The 25,367-nt window shown below is 46.1% G+C and overlaps 1 protein-coding gene across 1 annotated transcript in view; it reads left to right on the plus strand.

Moving 5' to 3' along the window:
- Window positions 1–25,367, plus strand: part of LOC126282210 (translation initiation factor IF-2-like) — a 243,374-nt gene that overhangs the window by 174,843 nt on the left and 43,164 nt on the right. The window contains exon 2 of the mRNA XM_049981758.1: window positions 13,878–14,164. Coding sequence (XP_049837715.1) covers window positions 13,901–14,164 — 264 coding nt within the window. The 5' untranslated portion in view covers window positions 13,878–13,900. The remainder of the gene's footprint in view (window positions 1–13,877; window positions 14,165–25,367) is intronic.

Raw genomic sequence — 25,367 nt, forward strand, 5'->3', positions numbered from 1 at the left:
GCCAGCTGCATGGGACAGTCCCTTAAAGAGTTCAACATTCCGAGATCCACAATGTCAAAAGTGTGTAGAGAACGTGAAATGGGGATTGAAGCCAGCTGCATGGGACAGTCCCTTAAAGAGTTCAATATTCCGAGATCCACAATGTCAATAGTGTGCAGAGAACGTGGAATGGGGATTGGAGCCTGCTGCATGGGACAGTCCCTTAAAGAGTTCAATTTTCCGAGATCCACAATGTCAATAGTGTGCAGAGAACGTGGAATGGGGATTGGAGCCAGCTGCATGGGACAGTCCCTTAAAGAGTTCAACATTCCGAGATCCACAATGTCAATAGTGTGCAGAGAACGTGGAATGGGTATTGGAGCCGTGTGCATGGATACAGTCCCTTAAAGAGTTCAATATTCCGAGATCCACAATGTCAATAGTGTGCAGGGAACATGGAATGGGGATTGGAGCCAGCTGCATGGGACAGTCCCTTAAAGAGTTCAATATTCCGAGATCCACAATGTCAATAGTGTGCAGAGAACGTGGAATGGGGATTGGAGCCAGCTGCTTGGGACAGTCCCTTAAAGAGCTCAACATTCCGAGATCCACAATTTCAATAGTGTGCAGAGAACGTGGAATGGGGATTGGAGCCAGCTGCATGGGACAGTCCCTTAAAGAGTTCAACATTCCGAGATCCACAATGTCAATAGTGTGCAGAGAACGTGGAATGGGGATTGGAGCCAGCTGCATGGGACAGTCCCTTAAAGAGTTCAACATTCCGAGATCCACAATGTCAATAGTGTGCAGAGAACGTGGAATGGGGATTGGAGCCAGCTGCATATGACAGTCCCTTAAAGCGTTCAATATTCCGAGATCCACAATGTCAATAGTGTGCAGAGAACGTGGAATGGGGATTGGAGCCAGTTGCATGGGACAGTCCCTTAAAGAGTTCAATATTCCGAGATCCACAATGTGAATAGTGTGCAGAGAACGTGGAATGGGGATAGGAGCCAGCTGCATGGGACAGTCCCTTGAAGAGTTCAATATTCCGAGATCCACAATGTCAATAGTGTGCAGAGAACGTGGAATGGGGATTGGAGCCAGCTGCATGGGACAGTCCCTTAAAGAGTTCAATATTCCGATATCCACAATGTCAATAGTGTGCAGAGAACGTGGAATGGGGATTGGAGCCAGCTGCATGGGACAGTCCCTTAAAGAGTTCAATATTCCGAGATCCACAATGTCAATAGTGTGCAGAGAACGTGGAATGGGGATTGGAGCGAGTTGCATGGGACAGTCCCTTAAAGAGTTCAATATTCCGAGATCCACAATGTCAATAGTGTGCAGAGAACGTGGAATGGGGATTGGAGCCAGCTGCATGGGACAGTCCCTTAAAGAGTTCAATATTCCGAGATCCACAATGTCAATAGTGTGCAGAGAACGTGGAATGGGGATTGGAGCCAGCTGCATGGGGCAGTCCCTTAAAGAGTTCAATATTCCGTGATCCACAATGTCAATAGTGTGCAGAGAACGTGGATTGGGGATTGGAGCCAGCTGCATGGGACAGTCCCTTAAAGAGTTCAATATTCCGAGATCCACAATGTCAATAGTGTGCAGAGAACGTGGAATGGGGATTCGAGCCAGGTGCATGGGACAGTCCCTTAAAGAGTTCAGTATTCCGAGATCCACAATGTCAATAGTGTGCAGAGAACGTGGAATGGGGATTGGAGCCAGCTGCATGGGACAGTCCCTTAAAGAGTTCAATATTCCGAGATCCACAATGTCAATAGTGTGCAGAGAACGTGGAATGGGGAATTCAACATTCCGAGATCCACAGTGTCAATAGTGTGCAGAGAACGTGGAATGGGGATTGGAGCCAGCTGCATGGGACAGTCCCTTAAAGAGTTCAACATTCCGAGATCCACAATGTCAATAGTGTGCAGAGAACGTGGAATGGGGATTGGAGCCAGCTGCATGGGACAGTCCCTTAAAGAGTTCAACATTCCGAGATGTACTATGTGAATAGTGTGCAGAGAACGTGGAATGGGGATTCGAGCCAGCTGCATGGGACATTCCCTTAAAGAGTTAAATGTTCCGAGATCCACAATGTCAATAGTGTGCAGAGAACGTGGAATGGGGATTGGAGCCAGCTGCATGGGACAGTCCGTTAAAGAGTTCAATTTTCCGAGATCCACAATGTCAATAGTGTGCAGAGAACGTGGAATGGGGATTGGAGCCAGCTACATGGGACAGTCCCTTAAAGAGTTCAATATTCCGAGATCCACAATGTCAATAGTGTGCAGAGAACGTGGAATGGGGATTGGAGCCAGCTGCATGGGACAGTCCCTTAAAGAGTTCAATATTCCGAGATCCACAATGTCATAAGTGTGCAGAGAACGTGGAATGGGGATTGGAGCCAGCTGCATGGGACAGTCCCTTAAAGAGTTCAACATTCCGAGATCCACAATGTCAATAGTGTGCAGAGAACGTGGAATGGGGATTGGAGCCAGCTGCATGGGACAGTCCCTTAAAGAGTTCAACATTCCGAGATCCACAATGTCAATAGTGTGCAGAGAACGTGGAATGGGGATTGGAGCCAGCTGCATGGGACAGTCCCTTAAAGAGTTCAACATTCCGAGATCCACAATGTCAATAGTGTGCAGAGAACGTGGAATGGGGATTGGAGCCAGCTGCATGGGACAGTCCCTTAAAGAGTTCAATATTCCGAGATCCACAATCCAAATAGTGTGCAGAGAACGTGGAATGGGGATTGGAGCCAGCTGCATGGGACACACCCTTAAAGAGTTCAACATTCCGAGATCCACAATGTCAATAGTGTGCAGAGAACGTGGAATGGGGATTGGAGCCAGCTGCATGGGACAGTCCCTTAAAGAGTTCAATATTCCGAGATCCACAATGTCAATAGTGTGCAGAGAACGTGGAATGGGGATTGGAGCCTTTTGCATGGGACAGTCCCTTAAAGAGTTCAATATTCCGAGATCCATAATGTCAATAGTGTGCAGAGAACGTGGAATGGGGATTGGAGCCAGCTGCATGGGACAGTCCCTTAAAGAGTTCAATGTTCCGAGATCCACAATGTCAATAGTGTGCAGAGAACGTGGAATGGGGATTGGAGCCAGCTGCATGGGACAGTCCCTTAAAGAGTTCAATTTTCCGAGATCCACAATGTCAATAGTGTGCAGAGAACGTGGAATGGGGATTGGAGCCAGCTGCATGGGACAGTCCCTTAAAGAGTTCAATATTCCGAGATCCACAATGTCAATAGTGTGCAGAGAACGTGGAATGGGGATTGGAGCCAGCTGCATGGGACAGTCCCTTAAAGAGTTCAATATTCCGAGATCCACAATGTCAATAGTGTGCAGAGAACGTGGAATGGGGATTGGAGGCAGCTGCATGGGACAGTCCCTTAAAAAGTTCAATATTCCTAGATCCACAATGTCAATAGTGTGCAGAGAACGTGGAATGGGGATTGGAGCCAGCTGCATGGGACAGTCCCTTAAAGAGTTCAATATTCCGAGATCCACAATGTCAATAGTGTGCAGAGAACGTGAAATGGGGATTGGAGCCAGCTGCATGGGACAGTCCCTTAAAGAGTTCAATATTCCGAGATCCACAATGTCAATAGTGTGCAGAGAACGTGGAATGGGGATTGGAGCCAGCTGCATGGGACAGTCCCTTAAAGAGTTCAATATTCCAAGATCCACAATGTCAATAGTGTGCAGAGAACGTGGAATGGGGATTGGAGCCAGCTGCATGGGACAGTCCCTTAAAGAGTTCAATATTCCGAGATCCACAATGTCAATTGTGTGCAGAGAACGTGGAATGGGGATTGGAGCCAGCTGCATGGGTCAGTCCCTTAAAGAGTTCAATATTCCGAGATCCACAATGTCAATAGTGTGCAGAGAATGTGGAATGGGGATTGGAGCCAGCTGCATGGGACAGTCCCTTAAAGAGTTCAATATTCCGAGATCCACAATGTCAATAGTGTGCAGAGAACGTGGAATGGGGATTGCAGCCAGCTGCATGCGACAGTCCCTTAAAGAGTTCAAAATTGCGAGATCCACAATGTCAATAGTGTGCAGAGAACGTGGAATGGGGATTGGAGCCAGCTGCATGGGACAGTCCCTTAAAGAGTTCAATATTCCGAGATCCACAATGTCAATATTGTGCAGAGAACGTGGAATGGGGATTGGAGCCATTTGCATGGGACAGTCCCTTAAAGAGTTCAATATTCCGAGATCCACAATGTCAATAGTGTGCAGAGAACGTGGAATGGGGATTGGAGGCAGCTGCATGGGACAGTCCCTTAAAAAGTTCAATATTCCGAGATCCACAATGTCAATAGTGTGCAGAGAACGTGGAATGGGGATTGGAGCCAGCTGCATGGGACAGTCCCTTAAAGAGTTCAATATTCCGAGATCCACAATGTCAATAGTGTGCAGAGAACGTGAAATGGGGATTGGAGCCAGCTGCATGGGACAGTCCCTTAAAGAGTTCAATATTCCGAGATCCACAATGTCAATAGTGTGCAGAGAACGTGGAATGGGGATTGGAGCTAGCTGCATGGGACAGTCCCTTAAAGAGTTCAATATTCCGAGATCCACAATGTCAATAGTGTGCAGAGAACGTGGAATGGGGATTGGAGCCAGCTGCATGGGACAGACCCTTAAAGAGTTCAATATTCCGAGATCCACAATGTCAATAGTGTGCAGAGAACGTGGAATGGGGATTGGAGCCAGCTGCATGGGACAGTCCCTTAAAGAGTTCAATATTCCGAGATCCACAATATCAATAGTGTGCAGAGAACGTGGAATGGGGATTGGAGCCAGCTGCATGGGTCAGTCCCTTAAAGAGTTCAATTTTCCGAGATCCACAATGTCAATAGTGTGCAGAGAACGTGGAATGGGTATTGGAGGCAACTGCATGGGACAGTCCCTTAAAGAGTTCAATATTCCGAGATCCACAATGTCAATAGTGTGCAGAGAACGTGGAATGGGGATTGGAGCCAGCTGCATGGGACAGTCCCTTAAAGAGTTCAATATTCCGAGATCCACAATGTCAATAGTGTGCAGAGAACGTGGAATGGGGATTGGAGCCAGCTGCATGGGACAGGCCCTTAAAGAGTTCAATATTCCGAGATCCACAATGTCAATAGTGTGTAGAGAACGTGGAATGGGGATTGGAGCCAGCTGCATGGGACAGTCCCTTAAAGAGTTCAATATTCCGAGATACACAATGTCAATAGTGTGCAGAGAACGTGGAATGGGGATTGGAGCCAGCTGCATGGGACAGTCCCTTAAAGAGTTCAAAATTGCGAGATCCACAATGTCAATAGTGTGCAGAGAACGTGGAATGGGTATTGGAGCCAGCTGCATGGGACAGTCCCTTAAAGAGTTCAATATTCCGAGACCCACAATGTCAATAGTGTGCAGAGAACACCAAATTTCAGGCATTACCTCTTACCACGGACACGCAGCGGCCGGCGACCTTCACTTAACGACTGAGAGCAGCAACTTTTGCGTACAGTTGTCAGTGCTAACAAGCAGCATTCGCGTAATAACGGCGGAGATCAATGGAGTACATATGACGAACGCGTACCTTAGGACTCCGTGGCGAAATTTGACGTCAATGGGCTATGGCAGCAGACGACTGACGTGAGTGACTTTGCTAACAGCACGACATTGCCTGCAGCATCTCTCCTGGTCTCGTACGTATGTCGGTTGGATCCTAGTCTATTTTAAACCCGTGGTCTGGTCGAAGGCGTCCCGCTTTCAGTTGGTAAGAGCATTGGCACAATTAGTGTGTGGCGCAGGTTCCATGAATCCATAGAACCACGTTGTCGACAAGGCAGTGTGCAAGCAGGTTGTGGCCCCGTAATGGCGTGAACTGTTCTTACATGGAATGAACTGGGTCCTCTGGTCCTACTGAACCAATCGTTGAATGGAAATGGTTATGTTTTGCTGTGACGATTTGCAGCCATTCATGGACTTCATGTTCCCAAACAACGATGTCATGTCACTGGGCCACAGCTGTTCGTGACTGATTTCAAGAACATTCTGGGTAGTTGGAGCGAATGATTTGGCCACTCACATCGCCCGACATGAATCCTACCCAAAATTTATGGGACATAATCGAGAGGTCAATTCGTGCACAACATCCCGCACCGGCAACACTTTCATAATTCTGGACAGCTACGGAGGCAGCATGGCTTAGTGTTTCTGCAGGGGACTTACAACGACGTGTTCAGTCCATGCCAAGCCGAGTTGCTGCAATACGGCAGCAAAAGGAGGTCCGACACCGTATTCGGTGGTGTACAATGACTTTGTCACTTCGGTGTAGACAGAAAGAGGATGCAGGGGCTTTATTTTACAACATGCATAGAAGGAATATGTATGTACACGTCATTTATGGTTACGATGTCTGTATACATCTCTGCACGACATTGTAATGTCTGTCTAAACACATACATTGTAATCGTCAATGATCTATACAGGTTGTAACAGGCATAAAGCAAAGGGGATTTTATTGGTAACTGACAACAGCGTTCTCATCAACATTACATCAGTATTGACTTCATTTGCAGATTAATAATTATAGCTACTAGAAGTAGTATGTTTTTACGTTGCTTTGTACCTCCGAATACATGTGGCAAGAGCAAACTTTTAATGCTTATTTCCCCTGAGCAGCCAATCGGGTGTTGAAGTCTGGACGCGTGGAAGCAAGGTAGTTACTCCATACTTACAGATATAATCCACTTGGTCCAGTTACGAACGTGCAGAAAACATGAGTTAGTAAATTACGTGACGCGTTTGGAGAAAACTGGTAGACGCAGAGAAAAAACAAGCGAAACACTGATGTGTGTACATATATTAGGTACCACGTATAAAAATATCTGCAGTTATACGAGTTATATCCTGCATATATGCCTCGACGGGCTAAAATGATAATAAAATGTTTGTCTTTACCTGTGTGGGAACAACGAACTATGCGAGCGTAGGGGCTGCTTGCTCAGATGAGTCCATTTCAAAAGGCTTTCGCCAACATCGAGAAAGAGGACATCTCTGTGAATGAGGTTAGGTTGGAACTAAAAAACTTCGTGCATATTTTACAGGAAAGAAAGAAATGTAAATTCATGACTACGAAAGTAAAAGAGTTAATGTCAGATCTCTCCCAGTATCAGCAGTCAAAATTTCAAGAGGATGTCACGGCATTTTATCAGACAGTTACAGATTATCTGATAAAATGGAGCAAGCCTTTATCCGAACTTGAACATTTTGACTGAATACTGATGAAGGCATTAGCTGATTGGGAAAAAGTTGAATGTACACTGAAGTGGATGCAAGAAAACACAACTTGCAAAGTGGATGAGAGTCTGCTATTTGACCAGTAGTGAAACTGAAATGATTTCTTACACAGGAAGATAACCAGAATTTGGAGATGATGCCTCATAAAAAGAGGGTTAAATTTTTTGAGGATTGTGTTGCTAAAGAGCAATATTCAGAACTGCTTGCTACTGTGCAGTACTATTTCTCCATTCCAGGACATAATGCCAATGTGGAGAGAGTGTTTTCCCTAGTGAAGGCACAACGGACAGAAGAAAGAAACAGGCTAGCTTTAACATCAGTCAATACAATGCTCCGAATCCAATATAACATGAGAAACACAAATTGCGCAGATTTTCATAGACTGATTCAGAATCGGAGAGAGTTTCTTTCTTCTGTCCAGGGCTCAGAGAAATGTGTCTGGTTTAAAGCATGACGTGAAAGATATATATCAATTGAAGCAGCATGATTGTGTACATGTCAATAATTTGTGTTCAGTTCTTTAATTAAAAAGTTATTTAATGTCAATTGCAATTAATTTTCTTCGTCATTGACCACTCCTTTACAGACACCATTAATGCTTGGATTTATTTTCCTTGTTAATTACAACTTCTTTGCTGACAGAATTACTGTTTGAATTATGGTAATTATGAAGATTTGGCTGACGTGCAGAAAGGTGAAAGGACATTGTGTGATTTCAGATTTCAACCACATCTTCATAATTACCACTGTAATGTAATGATGAAGATTCAACTGAAATGCAAACCAACGGTCACTTGCACAACATGTGTTTCAACCACATCTTTATAATCACCGAATTTTGTCCTTGATTTTCGTCCTTGGATTATGGCAAGCCTAGCTGTGGACAATATGACATATGGGACTTAGGTCGGTCCTGGAGGTGTGCACAGATGTCGAAATGGTAAAGGCGAGCGCTCGCGATAAGCAGGGAATGTGGGTTCGAGTCGCAGTCCGGCCAAATTTTTGTGTGTCACAAACCTGTAACATCAGTACATATTCGTAGGATGCGAATTCGTTTCGTAGTACGCATGTATGTACAGATTCTGGGAATTAGTGTGTGTCTCAACATCTGGTGTAAGTGTTTCAATTGGAAGGCACTTCAGCGGATAGCTTTCCTCGAGCCGGTTATCCAGCCGGGAAAAGACGACATCCAGTCGAAAACGAAACACTTTTCGTTTCTGGCGAATCTCCACATCATTGAGAGGTGGATACTATGTTAACGCTTTCCAGATTGATCTCAGTCACCGTGGTTGGAGCGTCTGGGAGGTTGCTTTTAACATTTTCCGATGCTCATAGCTTTGTAACTATAAATGACAATAAATTCGTGTGATGTCATTTTAGACGGTGGAACGTGCTTTAACTGTTCGTGGATTATGAGGTAGCAAAATTAGGAAATGTACAAGTAGTTTTACTGAACCATTGTTTTAAACCTAAAAAAACTTACACAGAATTTGCCTGAGTGTTGCATGTTTTGAAACACTGAGGCATACAAAGAGCTACATGACAATTTGGACACCACCAGAACGTTGCTTTTCGGCTCATTTTTCCCTTGTGGCTTTCACTGAAAGACGAAAGTAGTATGGACGCAACATGAAAGGTCAGATTAGGACCTTACGAGAGAGCTCAGTGCAGAGGCCTTCCCTTGTGCCGTCTACCTGATTATCTATAGAGGGAAGGAAGCCCAATGGCAGCTACGAATTTCTACGCACTGCACGAGCAAGACTCGGGCAGCGTCCGCCTGACTACCTGCGACCGCATGAGCCCATCCCGAGTTCCGTCGCGAGAGTGTGAGAAGGAAGCGAAAAGCCCTTGGTCCGACCAGGATTCGATCGCGCGACCTCGCCGTTTTCAGACACGCACTTCATCTGTACTAGACCAGCAGGCCCAACTCGGAGTATGCTCAGGCATCGCTGCTGTCTGAAGTTGCTGTAGCTGTACGGCTAGATGGCAATGGCATCGTTTTTACGGCGGCGCTGGACATCAACTCACTATGGTTCGGCCAATTTCTTCGATATATTTATAAGTTAGATACACTAATCTTCGGCATGAATCAGTGTATCTGTTAGTTTATTAGTCCAAGCCAGATCAAAATTCCTACAGTAGTTCGTAAGATTAGCCCGAACATACAGGCAGAAGCGAGCAGAGAAGAGATAGACAAGAGAACTGACAGGCATTCCTTAAAGTTTTCAGAATCGCTTTTGAGCGGTTGTTTCCGTTAATATATGTGTTGGTTTGAGTTATTTAGAATAGTGACTTCGTATGTAGTAGCTGATTTATCAGAAGAATGCCAGGAAAATGTAACACACCGACGGAGAAAATCAGTTAGGGTGAGTCCGGGAGAGTTGGGCCACTGTGTGAGACGGACCAATGACGTGTTTCACTGAGCGCTGCTAGAGAGGAACTTCCGCTACTTGCGAGAAAGCTGTTTTGTGCACAACCGCACTGGAAACATGTTGCTCTAGTTTTTTTGTAATTTATGGAGATAAATCACAAGTTCCGTTCTAGGAAGCCCAAACGTTTCATCGTATAGTTACGTAATTTTAGTACTGAGGTATAGTTTGCACAATATTGATGTAGCCTTTTCACTGCAAGCTTGAGAAATGCAACTAATCTAAAATAGCCACCGAGTTCGCTACCTGCAGATAGAAGTTTGGGTTGTCCATCTCTCTCAAACAATGGGGACAGATGGACCAGTGTTATTTGGGAGAGATGGACCACTTGTTTTAATGTGGGAGAAATTGAACACAATTAAATTTAGCTTCAAGGCATGTGAAATAATTCCACTGAAGATGGCTGCAGTCCCACACTATGAAATATATGTCTGTGCCAACAAAAGGAAGAGCAGACTCTCGCACACAACCAGTCAACCACTTCATAACTCATTAAAATACCTAGTAATTCCATCACATTGAAGGAGGAGAGTTATCTACACAAGTCAGATTCAGTCACTGACACAATTCGGACTCGTCTTGTACTAAACCTAAAACTTTCAAGATTACCACCTTCACAAAAAATCACCAAAGGGAAATACTAATAACTCATTAAAATACCTAGTAATTCCATCACATTGAAGGAGGAGAGTTATCTACACAAGTCAGATTCCTTCACTGAAACAATTCGGACTCGTCTTGTACTAAACCTAAAACTTTCAAGATTACCACCTTCACAAAAAATCACCAAAGGGAAATACTAATGAAGAGGGAAGCAGGCTAAGGAAACTTAAAAAGAAAAATACTGCAAGCAGCTCGCCGTGTTCATCAGAAGCACACATTGTAGAAGAGTACGAAAATAACTTAAATAAGTGGTATGAAGATGGATGTATTAGGTGTGGTGAAATAAATTACGAAAGTTATAGAAATGATGAGTGGATTAAGTGTGTTTCCTATTGACGATGGCCATACGAAAGTTGATGAACATTTGACAATAAGTGTAACTGCCGTGGTCAGAGAAAGACAGGCTGGTGCTCCAACAAAACCAACAACTCGTCAGAAAAGCCAGAGTTCAGTCCAGATTTGATTTGGACTATTATATTTAATGGCATAATTCCATATTCATTACAACATATTCCAAATAAAAGTATGTAATTCTAACTGACTCTTTTCTTCATGTGTAGCTATTTTTATACGGTCCATCTCTCCCATTACACTGCTCCATCTCACCCGTACACCTATGGGTGTGGTGGACCACTCACATACGTTTTCATTTTAACATATCTTTTGTATTTTAAGCGGTAGTGCGTCAGTAACACATTGTACTTATTTTTGTATGCCAGAATCATAAAATGTTGAAAACCGACAAAGTTTACACTGAAGGAAACAAGTGGTACAACTCTCCCAGAGCCTCTTTAGACCAATTTTTGGGTATTATTCGTGGGTCTGTGATTAACCAACTTGAACCAACTTAGAAGCAGAGAAGACTCGGGGAAGAACTGTACATTTGGCACAGGTTTATTTCTTCAGTGTGAGGAAACACTGAACCTGATGCTGCTTGAGACGTGACGAGAAAGGCGTTGTCCCGACATTCAGAAAGGCAAACTTCCAACAGAACTCAGTAATACACATCCATAGCGACCATGATGATAAATTTAGAAAAAGTCGCGCTTGTTGAGAAGGTAATTAAGTTCAGGCAGGGAGCATAATGGCGTGACAGCGCTGAAGTTAGCGTCACTGGTAACGAAAGTCAGTGTCAGTTCTGAGCGTAGGGATCTTCTAGTACCCCGGCGAGTGCGGAGTCGAAAGTGATGACTAGGTAACCACATAGTGCATTGAGCCTGGCTTTTCTACGAGATATAGACGTCTCTGCCCAGGATGTAGGCGCAGATGAGGACGCCAATGTGGTGGCGGTGGCGGAAGTGTGCTATCTCGAAAACGACATGGTAGGCAGAGCGCGAGACCGAGTCAGCTCAGTGGCCATGTTACGCCCAGCCTCGCATACACTGGGTGGGAGACCGAGTCAGCTCGGTGACCATGTTATGCCCAGCCTCGCGTACACTGGCTGGGAGACCAAGTCAGCTCGGTGGCCATGTTATGCCCGGCCTCGCGTATACTGGGTGGGCGACCGAGTCAGCTCGGTGGCTATGTTATGCCCAGCCTCGCGTACACTGGGTGGGAGACTGAGTCAGCTCGGTGGCCATGTTACGGCCATCCTTGCGTACACTGGGTGGGAGACCGAGTCAGCTCGGTGGCCATGTTATGCCCAGCCTCACGTACACTGGGTGGGAGACCGAGTCAACTCGGTGACCATGTTATGCCCAGCCTCGCGTACACTGGCTGGGAGACCAAGTCAGCTCGGTGGCCATGTTATGCCCGGCCTCGCGTATACTGGGTGGGCGACCGAGTCAGCTCGGTGGCTATGTTATGCCCAGCCTCGCGTACACTGGGTGGGAGACTGAGTCAGCTCGGTGGCCATGTTACGGCCATCCTTGCGTACACTGGGTGGGAGACCGAGTCAGCTCGGTGGCCATGTTATGCCCAGCCTCACGTACACTGGGTGGGAGACCGAGTCAACTCGGTGACCATGTTATGCCCAGCCTCGTGTACACTGGCTGGGAGACCAAGTCAGCTCGGTGGCCATGTTATGCCCGGCCTCGCGTATACTGGGTGGGCGACCGAGTCAGCTCGGTGGCTATGTTATGCCCAGCCTCGCGTACACTGGGTGGGAGACTGAGTCAGCTCGGTGGCCATGTTACGGCCATCCTTGCGTACACTGGGTGGGAGACCGAGTCAGCTCGGTGGCCATGTTATGCCCAGCCTCACGTACACTGGGTGGGAGACCGAGTCAACTCGGTGACCATGTTATGCCCAGCCTCGTGTACACTGGCTGGGAGACCAAGTCAGCTCGGTGGCCATGTTATGCCCGGCCTCGCGTATACTGGGTGGGCGACTGAGTTAGCTCGGTGACCATGTTACGCCCAACCTTGCGTACACTGGCTGGGAGACCAAGTCAGCTCGGTGGCCATGTTATTGGCCTCACATATACTGGGTGGGAGACCGAGTCAGCACGGTGGCTATGTTATGCCCAGCCTCGAGTACACTGGGTGGGAGACCGAGTCAGCTCGGTGGTCATGTTATGCCCAGCCTCGCGTACACTGGGTGGGAGACTGAGTCAGTTCGGTGACCATGTTACGCCCAGCCTCGCGTACACTGGGTGGGAGACAAAGTCAGCTCGGTGACCATGTTACGCCCAGCCTCGCGTACACTGGGTGGGAGACTGAGTCAGCTCGGTGTCCATGTTACATCCGGACTCGCGTACATTGTGGGCAGCCAGTGAGCGCGAGAAAACGTTTCACGTCGAACCCAGGACCCCAAAAAATGGGAAGCAGTCATTGTTTTGGGGCGTGACCCCAGGGATACGGCAGTTCGTGACGCACCTAGCTGATGTCGTGGCTCAAGGATATGCCCTGCTGAAAACTGGCCAACGGAGGTCAGAAATGGTGGGGGGAGGGGGGTGGGGAGGACGTGTGCACTTAGTATTCCCCGCCGGCCTCAGGTGTGATGTGACGCAATGCTGCTCCCCGCTTTCTGGTGCGTAGATAGCTGCCAGAGCACTATGCTGCACAGAAGACTCGAGAAAGAACGGCACCAAGAAGCTTGGCACATCGCAGCGGTAAACCACCGTGTCGCAGAATAATAGCCGGCATTACTTTAGCACGCAGCTGCGGAGTTTTGTCGGGATGGGTCTGCATGCCCCTCGGCAAGTCGCGCAGTCTCGACTGTAGCCGATGCTGTGACACGAGGGATGTACGCTCTCCTTTTTATCGTGGGTGTCATGTGGCAGTACTACAAAACGCAAAATGTCTTACGAATATCCCCACATGCACTGAGCCCCTCACAGGTTTAGTGGGAATCTCGCTGCTCCACCAACGGACCAGTAAGATCTGCATGGTAAAAGACCTGTTCTGCAAAGGAGCGTGTTTTAAATAGCTAATGGGTACGAAAAATAGTGCACTGTTTACAATTTAGATTTAATTTTTTTCGTTGTTTCTTTTCGAATCTACTCGGATGAGGCAGCCACTGTGTGTCTGTGTTGCAGACAGACACGGCAGTCGCTCGAAGATGTACGCCCGCACGCTGCTGGCAGTTTGCGCAGCAGCGGCTGTGGCCACCGGCTGCGCCGCGGCCGCCGCCCCCGCCGCCGCCGCCGCCGCCCCCGCTGCCGCCGCCCCCGCAGCGTGGCACGCTCCGCCCCCTCACGAGGAGCGCGCCGCCCCCTTCGTGACGGGCAGCCGCAGCGGCTACGGCTACGGCGGAGACTCTAGCCGCGACGCGCGCCGCAGAGCCGCCCCCCGCCGACTCGTCTACTACGCGGACCTACCCGACGTGAGTACCTCGATACTGCACTGCCGCAACAGGCCCGATACACAGACACGTGGGACGAGGTTTAACTCGTCGCCCGAGCAGTCTGATTAAATTGAGCAAACCATTCTCGGCGTTAGCCTGCGTTATTCTGTAACGCAGAAACAACTGCATTGCGTGTCTTATTAATCTTCGACAGCCAAGTAACTTTTCGTCTAGAAGCAAGATATAGAAAGTGTTGGTTTGCTACCATCGGAACATTAATATCTCCTTAAATAACTCTCAGTATTGTTCACAGTAATACTTTTCCCGTCCTAAGGACCTATTCAGAAAGGTGTCGTAGTGTACAATTCACATAAGCACGAATCTTCTAGAAACGTAGCACAGAATGGAAACCGGTCATACAGTCAACCGTCAGGAAAGTGCACATACCCGGACAACGTAACTGGCCCACTTGCTGAAGTTGACAGGAAACAAATAGAAATGCAGTCATAATACACACCGAGCGTTCAGTGATGAGACGCCAAGCTTAACCTGCAGGACAGGACAGGTAGTTTAAATTGTGGAAAGGGGCCAAAATAAGGGGCTGTCAGTTACACTCGAACATACAACTTTAGTATCTGATCAAACATTTCAAGAGCCCAAAAAAATTGTTTTTTAAACACACAGCTTTAATCTTTGGGACTTAATTACCAGCTGAAAGCCACTTTACTTCGAAAACGGCTGAGGGCCAATAACTTAAAAGGCAAGCATAATCAGAAATTTAAAAGGCAAGCTATATCTTAGAACAATTCTTTATTTAGGCTGAAGGCCCAAAGAATCTGAGATTTTCAGAGCAAACAAATTGAATTCAAAATCGTCTGAAAGCCTAATACTTAAGGCTAAACAACATTAATTTAAAAAAAAAGGCCTTACGTAAAATAGTTCTTAATTAGGCAAAACTCGACCAAAACAGAAATTTAAAAGGCAAAGCCTTAATTTGTTTAAATACCAAAAGCCTTACGTGAAGCAGTTCTTTAATTTAGGCTGAAGGCCTTAAGAGGAAAACAACTCAAGCTCAAAATCGGCTGAAGGCCCAACACTTAAAATTCACGGTTCAATCCCGTCTCCGGCCATCCTGATTTAGGTTTTCCGTGATTTCCCTAAATCGTTTCAGGCAAATGCCGGGATGGCTCTTTTGAAAGGGCACGGCCGATTTCCTTCCCAATCCTTCCCTAACCCGAGCTTGCGCTCCGTCTGTAATGACCTCGTTGTCGACGGGACGTTAAACACTACCCACCACCACCACTTAAAATTCAACAACATTAAAACCTTCAAAATGCCGAAGGGCTTACGTGAAACGGTTCTTTAAATTAGGCTGAAAGCCTAAAGAATCTTATGCCTTAAGGGAAAAACAACCTTAACTTAAAAAAACAAAATCGGGTAGAAGCCGTACAAGTACAAACAACAAGAACAAATAAAAAATGACAGTGCACAAAAGGGCGCTCAGATGTTCGAAGGTCGGCCTGGAATTCAAACACTAACGCTCGCTTAGGTGAGACAGGCAGTCGAGCCAGCCATTCACGATCCGACGACAATCCAACTGACTGACGGTCAACAGACCCACCGACAAGATAACTTACACTTCACCCGACCAGGGCACAACAGGGAGTTCAACAGAAGAACGTAGAAGATATTGGCGCTCACATCTAATCAGACATGGAGCTGTTAAACTACACACCGAGCTGGACAGTAACAACACGATGAGGAAACTACACTGCCTGAAATTTACGACAACAGCCAGGGCAGGTAACCGAAACGTTAACGGCCACAAGGCACAAGATTCCGCTGGTGCACTTCAATTCAAATAACCAAATACAGTGAAACTCCACCGGAGGGTGGCTAGAATTCTCCAACTTGAAAACCACGTTGTTGCTCGCGGAAATATCCCCACAGCTGACAACAAACTCCAATCGACACAATGTGAACAGCCTTGACTTGCTGGTAGATTAAATCAACTTTCATGTCCAGGGTAGTGGGCCACGGACCAAGCCCCACACACTCCGATACCGCGTAGACCGCCAGTGGCCCCGGCCAAACTACGTCCCGCAGAGAACTCCTCGCTGCTCCACGCCAACCGGCCGACTGGTCGCATACTGCCCAGCCTGAAACTTTAAGCGCCAGGCCAAAGATAGTCCAAGGTGCGAATATCGATACACACCGGTGCTGCCACGCGCGGAAGGAGAGGACGACGGCATAATCACGATAACTGTGGGAGACTAAACACAGAATCACAACAAAGGTTTAATCCAGCGCATAGCATGAGCCTGCCACGGCTCAAGTCAACTGTCGTCAGTTTAAAGTTTCTGTGAGTACAATGTACGTCAACGGAGAGAAGTTCAAAAGCTACTCATCTATGGACGCGGAAGGTCAGGAGAATGATTTGCAATCCTGTTTCGCTGTCTGCAATATGGGTACATGTATCCCTGTACTGTAGTGCTGTTATACGATATACTTGGTTCACTAAAGGTAAGTGGTTCACGTAGTTCGCTGGAGACGACATTGGCAATACTTTTATTTCATTGCAGCTGCAGTGCAATGCTAGTCAGGCAAAGGTGCTCCACAGCCGACAGGAGCCCACCTTACTGACGGCTCACTGAATGACCAGGGCAGTTTCCTTTTGTTTACCGCCAGCACCAGCAACTGGGTGCATGACGTTACCCAGGGCACATGCACCTTCCCGACGGTCGGCTGAATGAGTAGTGTGAGAGAGAGGAGGAGGAGATTAGTATTTAACGTCCCGTCGACAACGAGGTCGTTAGAGGCGGAGCACAAGTTTGGACTGGGAACCACGGAGAAGGAAAGCGGCCGAGCCCTAACGAAGGAACCATCCCGGCATTCGTCTTAACCGAGCTAGAGAACTCACAGGAAACCTAAATTAGGAGGGAGGTCTGAACCGTCGTCCTCCCGAATGACGAAAGTGCATTTTGTGTTACGTTTTTAATTACGACATATGAACGTGAATGGTTCACTGCAAGACGTTTTCCGACAGGTGTTGAACAGTGGAAATGCGTTATCGCATTAAAAATACTGGGTGCTACTTAAAAAAGGCGTACTGCTGTTCATATGTTTTGTCATGAACACAGTAACATGTAAGGCAACCATGCTGATAAATTGTGATCCAGATAGCTAAAAAACAGTTGCTCGACACAATTTTTAATTTTGCTTCTGGACAAAAACGTTCTTTGGGGATAATACATAACTTGACGATGCTGGACTGTCGCTGGGCATTCAGAGAGACGACGCCTGTGCAAGACGGCTGATGCGAAGGTCATTGCATGTCCATTGCCAGTAGGTGACTGGCAGGTCAGCAGTTTGTAGCCGAGAGCAGGGTTCTCCTGCTGCAAGGGATCGATGCTGCGTGGCGCCTCGCTAGACCCTCACTCATACGTTTACCGATACATTCGCAACCAACTCTCCAAATAGATTAATCGCAACGACCAGATTTCTGCATCTGGATTGTCTGCTCATGATGTTATATTCATGACGTACTCGTTTCAATGCACAAGAAAAAACCATAGGTGGCATCTTTTAGAGATTTTAAGTGCATCAGTGTGTATGAGCTAACGGCTGGCGCCTGTGATATTTCTTGGCACACCAAGACGGGAAATAACTTCGACATAAACAATGAAGTTTCCAACTACAGTAAGAGACTTAGTAATGTATACGACAAATACGCACCTCTAAAGCAGTAAGACTAGGGAGAAAACATGCACCATGGCTTACAGATCACCTAAAACACCTTATGAGTGTCAGAGCTGTACAACGGGACGTAGAAATGGTACCCAACCTTTGACAGTCGTCTTACCCACAAGCTACTACGCAACCGACTTAGTCGATCTATGAGGAACGCAAAGATCAGGAATTCCCGCTTGCTAAATAAGGACTTTCACAGACCTACCGTCATATGGAAAAATCCACGAGGTCTAGGAATAGCCAAACCGAAATCTTCAGCTGAACCTCTAATTCTTACTGAGGATCTAAATGAGTATTTCACCACGCCGATATCTTTAGTTGACCAACGCATAAGGACACAAACTGTCGATTCTGTTAAAGTTCAGTGGGTAGTACAAGTAAGCCATAACACCATCTGGAGGTCAATAGCACGAATTCATTCTGCAGCTGCACTGCGCGATAATATAACCAAATAATCAGTCGTCTGGTCGATCTTTTATTGCCAAAAATAACAAACATTTTTAACCATCTCTACCGCCAGCATATTTTCAACAGCCTGGGAGCAGGGACTCATAAACCCGTTACCCAAGAAGGAATCTGCAAAACAGCCCTCCGACTAGAGGTCCATTTGCATTCTACCAGAACTGTCTGAGGCTTCAGAATGCATAATTAAGAAACAACTCACTAATTATTTAATATCAAATAACATCTTAGATGAATACTAGTGTACCAGTCGAAGAAGCTCTTGATTGAGACCGTCCATTCGGCTCCGAGCCAAAGCAACAATGCTGCAAAGTACGAGGTTTGCTTGCACCCCATACACGAAGTCAGCAGCTTTCACCACCTCCTTCAGCCACCTGCACGATCTCAGAATGCGTGCGATAGGCGTCATTGGTGCCGACATGACCAACAACTTGCAGACGACTGCACCCTGCATGTTCGATAGTCGCAGGCAAGGTCATCTGCACCTCTCGGGTGGGGCACCCCAGTAGACGTAACGAGTGGACATTGGCTTTCTTTCCTGCCCTGAATGTTATCTACCTAAGGGGCTCCATAAGCGCATAACGTTGGAGCTCCCAATAACTAGCAGACCGCTTCCCACGTGTAGGAAAACGAAACACCTACAGCTCTCCTTACGATGTGAGGGGCGTTTGAAAAGTCCGTGCAAAAATAAAAACTACTTGCCTGTTTGGGGTAAAACTTTTTTATTTTTCGACATAGTCTCCTTTTAGACTTATACACTTGGTCAACGCTATTCTAATTTGTTGATCCCTTCCGGATAATAGGAATTGTCCAAGTATGCAGAGTAGCTATTAGTTGCTGCCAACACCTCCTCGTTTGAATAAAATCTTTGTCCCGCCAGCCATTTCTTCAAATTGGGGAACAAATAGTAGTCTGAGGGAGCCAAGTCTGGAGAATAGGGGGGATGTGAACGAGTTGGAATCCTATTTCTATTAATTTCGCGACAACAGCTGCTGAGGTGTGTACTGGTGCATTGTCGTGATGGAAAAGGACTTTTTTGCGGTCCAGTCGCCGGCGTTTTTCTTGCAGCTCGGTTTTCAAACGGTCCAATAACGATAAATAATATCCACCTGTAATAGTTTTACCTTTTTCCAGATAGTCGATGAGGATTATCCCTTGCGAAACCCAAAAGACAGTCGCCATAACCTTTCCGGCTAAAGGAATGGTCTTCGCCTTTTTTGGAGCAGATTCTCCCTTGGTAACCCATTGTTTAGATTGTTGTTTGGTCTCAGGAGTGTAGTAATGTACCCATGTTTCATCCACAGTGACGATACGAAGCCTGAAGTCCTGAGGATTGTTCCTGAACAGCTGCAAGCCATCCTTGCAACACTTTACACGATTCCGTTTTTGGTCAAGCGTGAGCAATCGCGGAACCCATCTTGCAGATAGCTTTCTCATGTCCAAATGCAAAATATTATGTACCCGTTCATTCGAGATGCCCACAGCACTAGCAATCTCAAGCACCTAAACTCATCTGTCATCCATCACCATATCATGGATTTTAGCAATGATTTCTAGAGTCGTAACCTCCACAGCGCGTCCAGAACGTTCAGCACCACTTGTGCCCATATGGATACTCCGAAAAATTTGAAACCACTTATAAACTGTTCTAAATGGCTCTGAGCATTATGGGACTTAACTTCTGAGGTCATCAGTCCCCTAGAACTTAGAACTACTTAAACCTAACTAACCCAAGGACATCACACACATCCATGCCCGAGGCAGGATTCGAACCTTCGACCGTAGCGGTCGCGCGGTTCCAGACTGTAGCGCCTAGAAACGCTCGGCCACCCCGACCGGCATAAACTGTTCTAATCGAAGGTGCAGAGTCGCTGTAGTGTTTATCAAGCTTCTCTTTAGTCTCCTGCGGCGTTTTGCCTTTCATAAAGTAATGTTTAATCACCAGATGAAATTCTTTTTCGTCCATTTTTTGACCATCATTCGACTTCCTTGATTCACACGAATGTCAAACATAAGGAAATAGACCAATATGGCTGAAACTTGGTGTACAGTCTGTCGAATGATGCTACTAACTAAACATGATCTCGATATGCAACGGTGGTGCCATCTCTCGGACTTAGCACTGACTTTTCAAACGCCTCTCGTATTTATTATGCAGCTGCCAGTTTCGGTGCTTCAGTGAACCATCTTCAGGCCTTAGTTGATGCTGAAGGGGTTATCACGATCCATATATACGATGCATCAGTGACCAAAATAGCTGTTTTACACAGACTATCCGTAACTGTGATGTCATCTCTCCAACCATTCACACGTGTAACTGCTCCAACTTTGCTGAAGGAACGGCCTTCTGTTCACTCTCTGGGTGAATAGGCGAGACCATTTGGTCAGCCTCCACATTGGCCCTCCGCCTCGATGGGCACGTATGTCTTACCATCCACCACCCACTCTGCTGTGAGGGCGGATCTGCCGCGTCGGGTACACTAGGAAGTGCGTCAGTAGCAGAGCCTGTGTGCGAATCAAGCGATACCTGAGGTGCCCCGAACAACGCACCAGATTCTCTCCCAATGCTACACCCTGAGGCAGCAGCCATAGCCAAAAAACGGATTCAGCTGTTTGCAAACTGCAACCCGCTCCTCCTGTGTCCACACACAGCACGCACACATCCTAAACGAGCTAGCAAGCGTAACTGAGGAAGTAAACTATCAAAGCAGACATAAACCTATATATGGAACTTGCTACACTCCTGATATATCACCAATGAACGCTGATGCCTAATGAGCTGTGTAGCTGGTTGTTAAGACGAAATGAAAAATGCGCCACAGACTGCCTGAATTTACACGTACAGAGATTAAAACTAATAGAAAAACACACATGAAATTTAAGAAACATGCTGTTAGGATAACACAGGAAATGTGAACCGGCGACATCAGAGGGCCTGGCACCCTCTACCTCCCCCTGTGCCCATCTACTCCTCTCCCTATCTCTGTCCACCCCATCCTTTCCCCTCGCTCTCTCTTTATCTCCTCCTCACCCGTTACTCTCCACCTTATCACGCTCACTACAATAGGAGGCTGGAGGCCCTTAACCTCACAATATTTATTTCCCGATTGTATCTAATAAGTGTACCAAACATGGTTGAAATAGTTCCGTAGCTTTACGAAGAACTTTTCAGCCGTGGCTTTGCCTGCGTATGCATATGTTAGATATGTATCACAAATATTTAACACATCTCACTCATATTTGTGCACATATTTCATCTGTATCTGTAGCAAATTTCGTTCTGCAGTCATTTTCACGTAGCTTAATGTTTATGACCTCTTCCCTCCTAAACTCGGCGCTGTAGAATAATATAATCTTCCAGTGGTATGTATGGCTACGGTCTGATACATTTTTTTGGGCAGAGTTGGGAGGAATTAATAAATTAAAATGTCGTTCAAGATATGGCAGTTTTTCACACATATCAGGATTTGACGTCATATCTCCTAAACTTTGTATCACACAATAATCCATTTTTGTAGGTACATTCATCGGCATATGTAGATACTGTCTGCAAAAAGTGTTGCGAACATAATAGTAATGAAGTAACAAATCCATGACGCGGCAGTTTTTCACGCATCTCTGTATTTACGACATCATATCTCATGAACAGCATAGCTGTTACAATATTTTACGTCTGTCTATCACACTAATGTATTGCTACTTGTCAGAACTAATATCCGAAAACGAAATAGAAAACATGATATAGAAGACATAACAAAAGTCATGCCAAAACACAGGAACCCCAAAGTGCACGGTATCCCCTAAAATCATAAAACTTCCTGACTGATCATCAGGAAAGACAGGTCGCTGTGGCCGAGCGGTTCTAAGCGCTTCAGTCGGGACCCGCGCTGCTGCTACGTTCGCAGGTTTGAATCGATTTAGAGAAAAGCCATCAATAAAGTCAGTCATCACTACCTAAGGTGTGTGTTACAGCATTTCAGATTTCCACGTGAAACAATGGATTTACTGCTACTACATTAAGAACTAATGGTTTCCAAAGAGCGAGTAAATTGACGTCTTACAGAAGCATCCCAACCAGAAAGGGCTGCCCCTCACCAATGGCGCTCTTGGTGATTAACACATACGATTAGCACCCACATAAGACTACACGTTGACGTACAACGGTTCACCGTCAATGCCAACTCTTATGATGTTACCATAATACTATGGAACTCCAGAACATCGTGAAAATCTCGTCCATAATGGCCGTTAACAAGAAGGAGAAGTGCAACTATGAACAATAACAAAACACTACCCTTATGCTCAATGAAAGCGTACATCCCACACTACATCCACTTTTCGAATGTGTTGAAATGGAAGTGTTGGGTGCGGAACTAATGAAGAAAAACGTATGCTAACTAACGCCATTTCCAACGAAATATTTAACAGGAGTAAAAGGTGCTCTGCTAGCGAATAATACAAAGAAATGTAATGTCACTCAAAAGACTGAACACATCAACACACTGACCCTGTCCAAACTGTGATATGTTGCACAGTTCACACACACTGACAGAAAACATATATCACAAATAAAAAATACATAGGGTGGATCATTTGGAAAGGTATGTTGTTTCGTGTAGCCACAGATCGCCTGCAAAAGCGGACTAGATTTAACATATTGTGAGAGATAATGTTCAATCATTGCAGTAAAAAATCTAATAGATACAATGAAAGCGCCTGCAACTCGGCCGGGTTTACTAAAGACGGCGTAGGATATCACAGCAGTAAACGTACATTGCAGAAGGATGTCAGCAACTGTAGCTCCGTTCTTAGAATTCAAGATTCCTAATAAAATGTATTATACATCAAAGACGATAGTCAGAAACATTGAGAAGAATCCTCCAAGCCAGATTAAACATAAAGACGGTATGGGTGTGTCCATCAGCTCACAGACATGCTCAGCGACACACAAATTTATATATGATTTAGTCTCAGCAGCAAAGCTTCGCCACAAAACAAGTCGTCCGTCCTGCCAGTAGTGTGGTATGGTTGACACAGCCATACACCGAATAGTGGATTGCCGCAAAGTTACAGGTCTTCAAAAGTGGGTAAGGTTTAAATCAACCACACTTGAAGAAATAAACAGCAACAAATTAATTTAAATCGACGTCAAAGCATTTCCAGCATCCAAGACAAAATAAACTCGGTTAGTTTATAAATTCACGCTTCAACGAGGGAGGAGGATCTATAGCGGTTTTTGACTGTCAGAGTGGAAATAAGAGGAACCCACCAATTTCGTAGTTGTGGAATGATTTTTAGGAAAATAACGACGGAATAGTATACTGATGGACGATTGGCCATTTGTGATGTGATGATTTCAATAACAACTCATTCACGGAAATATTGTCAGATGAAGACAGAGATGTAATAAAGATATAACTAGTAGAGCAATTAATACAGCTTGTGTATTGGCGAGTGGCAGCTGACTGAGCCTGAATTCCTGTTGCTGATGCTCTGCCGCCTAGTTCTTGCTGGCTGCTATTTGTCGTATGTGGGCGAATCTTTGATGGTTGGTGGCCAGTCCAATAGTCCAGCAGAGGTAAATTACATTCCCCTTGCCACTCGTTCTCTCTCCTGTATGTGTGTGGGATGCTATGGCCATGTCCTAAGCAAGACAATGCCGCAGATCTACTATTGCGAGGTGTGTCTGCAAAGTTTATACACTACTGGCCATTAAAATAGCTGCACCAATAAGAAATGCAGATGATAAACATGTATTCATTGAACAAATATATTATACTAGAACTGATGTGTGATTTCATTTTCACGCACTTTGAGTGCATAGATCTTGAGAAATCAGTACCCCTGGGCATTGAGTGAAACAGAGCTTGGATGGCGTGTACAGGTACAGCTTCCCATGCAGCTTCAAAACGATACCACAGTTCATCAAGAATAGTGACTGGCGTATTGTGACGAGCTAGTTGCTCGACCACCATTCACCAGACGATTCCAATTGGTGAGAGATCTTGAGAATGTGCTGGCCACGGCAGCAGTCGAACATTTTCTGTATCCAGAAAGTCCCGTACAGGACCTGCAACATACGGTGGTCCATTATCCTGCTGAAATGTAGGGTTTCGCAGGGATCGAATGAAGGGTAGAGCCACGGGTCGTAACACATCTGAAATGTAATGTCTACTGTTCAAAGTACCATCAATGCGAACAAGAGGTGACCGAGACGTGTAACCAGTGGCACCCCATACCATCAAGCAGGGTGAATCGCCAGTATGGCGATGACGAATACACGCTTCCAAAGTGCGTTCACCCCGATGTCGCCAAACACGGAAGCGACCATCATGATGCTGTGAACAGAACCTGGATTCAACCGAAAAAAAAGACGTTTTGCCATTCGTGCACCAAGGTTCGTCGTTGAGTACACCATCGCAGGCGCTCCTGTCTGTGATGCAGCATCAAGTGTAACCGCAGCCATGGTCTCCGAGCTGATAGTCCATGCTGCTGCAATTGTCGTCGAACTGTTCGTGCACATGGTTGTTGTCTTGCAAACGTCCCCATCTGTTGACTCAGGGATCGAGAGGTGGTTGCACGATCCGTTACAGCCATGTGGATAAGATGCCTGTCATCTCGACTGCTAGCGATACGAGGCCGTTGGGATCCAGCACGGCGTTCCGTATTACCCTCCTGAACCCACCGATTCCATATTCTGCTAAGAGTTATTGGATGTCGACCAACGCGAGCAGCAATGTCGCGATACGATAAACCACAATCGCGATAGGCTACAATCCGACCTTTATCAAAGTCGGAAACGTGATGGTACGCATTTCTCCTCCTTACACGACGCATCACAACAACGTTTCACCAGGCAGCGCCGGTCAACTGCTGTTTGTGTATGAGAAAACGGTTGGAAACTTTCCTCATGTCAGTACGTTGTAGGTGTCGCCACCGGCGCCAGCCTTGTATGAATGCTCTGAAAAGCTAATCATTTGTATATCACAGCATCTTCTTCCTGTGGGTTAAATTTCGCGTCTGTAGCAGG

This window comes from Schistocerca gregaria, chromosome 7 (genome assembly GCF_023897955.1).
Source record: "Schistocerca gregaria isolate iqSchGreg1 chromosome 7, iqSchGreg1.2, whole genome shotgun sequence".
NCBI lineage: Eukaryota > Metazoa > Arthropoda > Insecta > Orthoptera > Acrididae > Schistocerca > Schistocerca gregaria.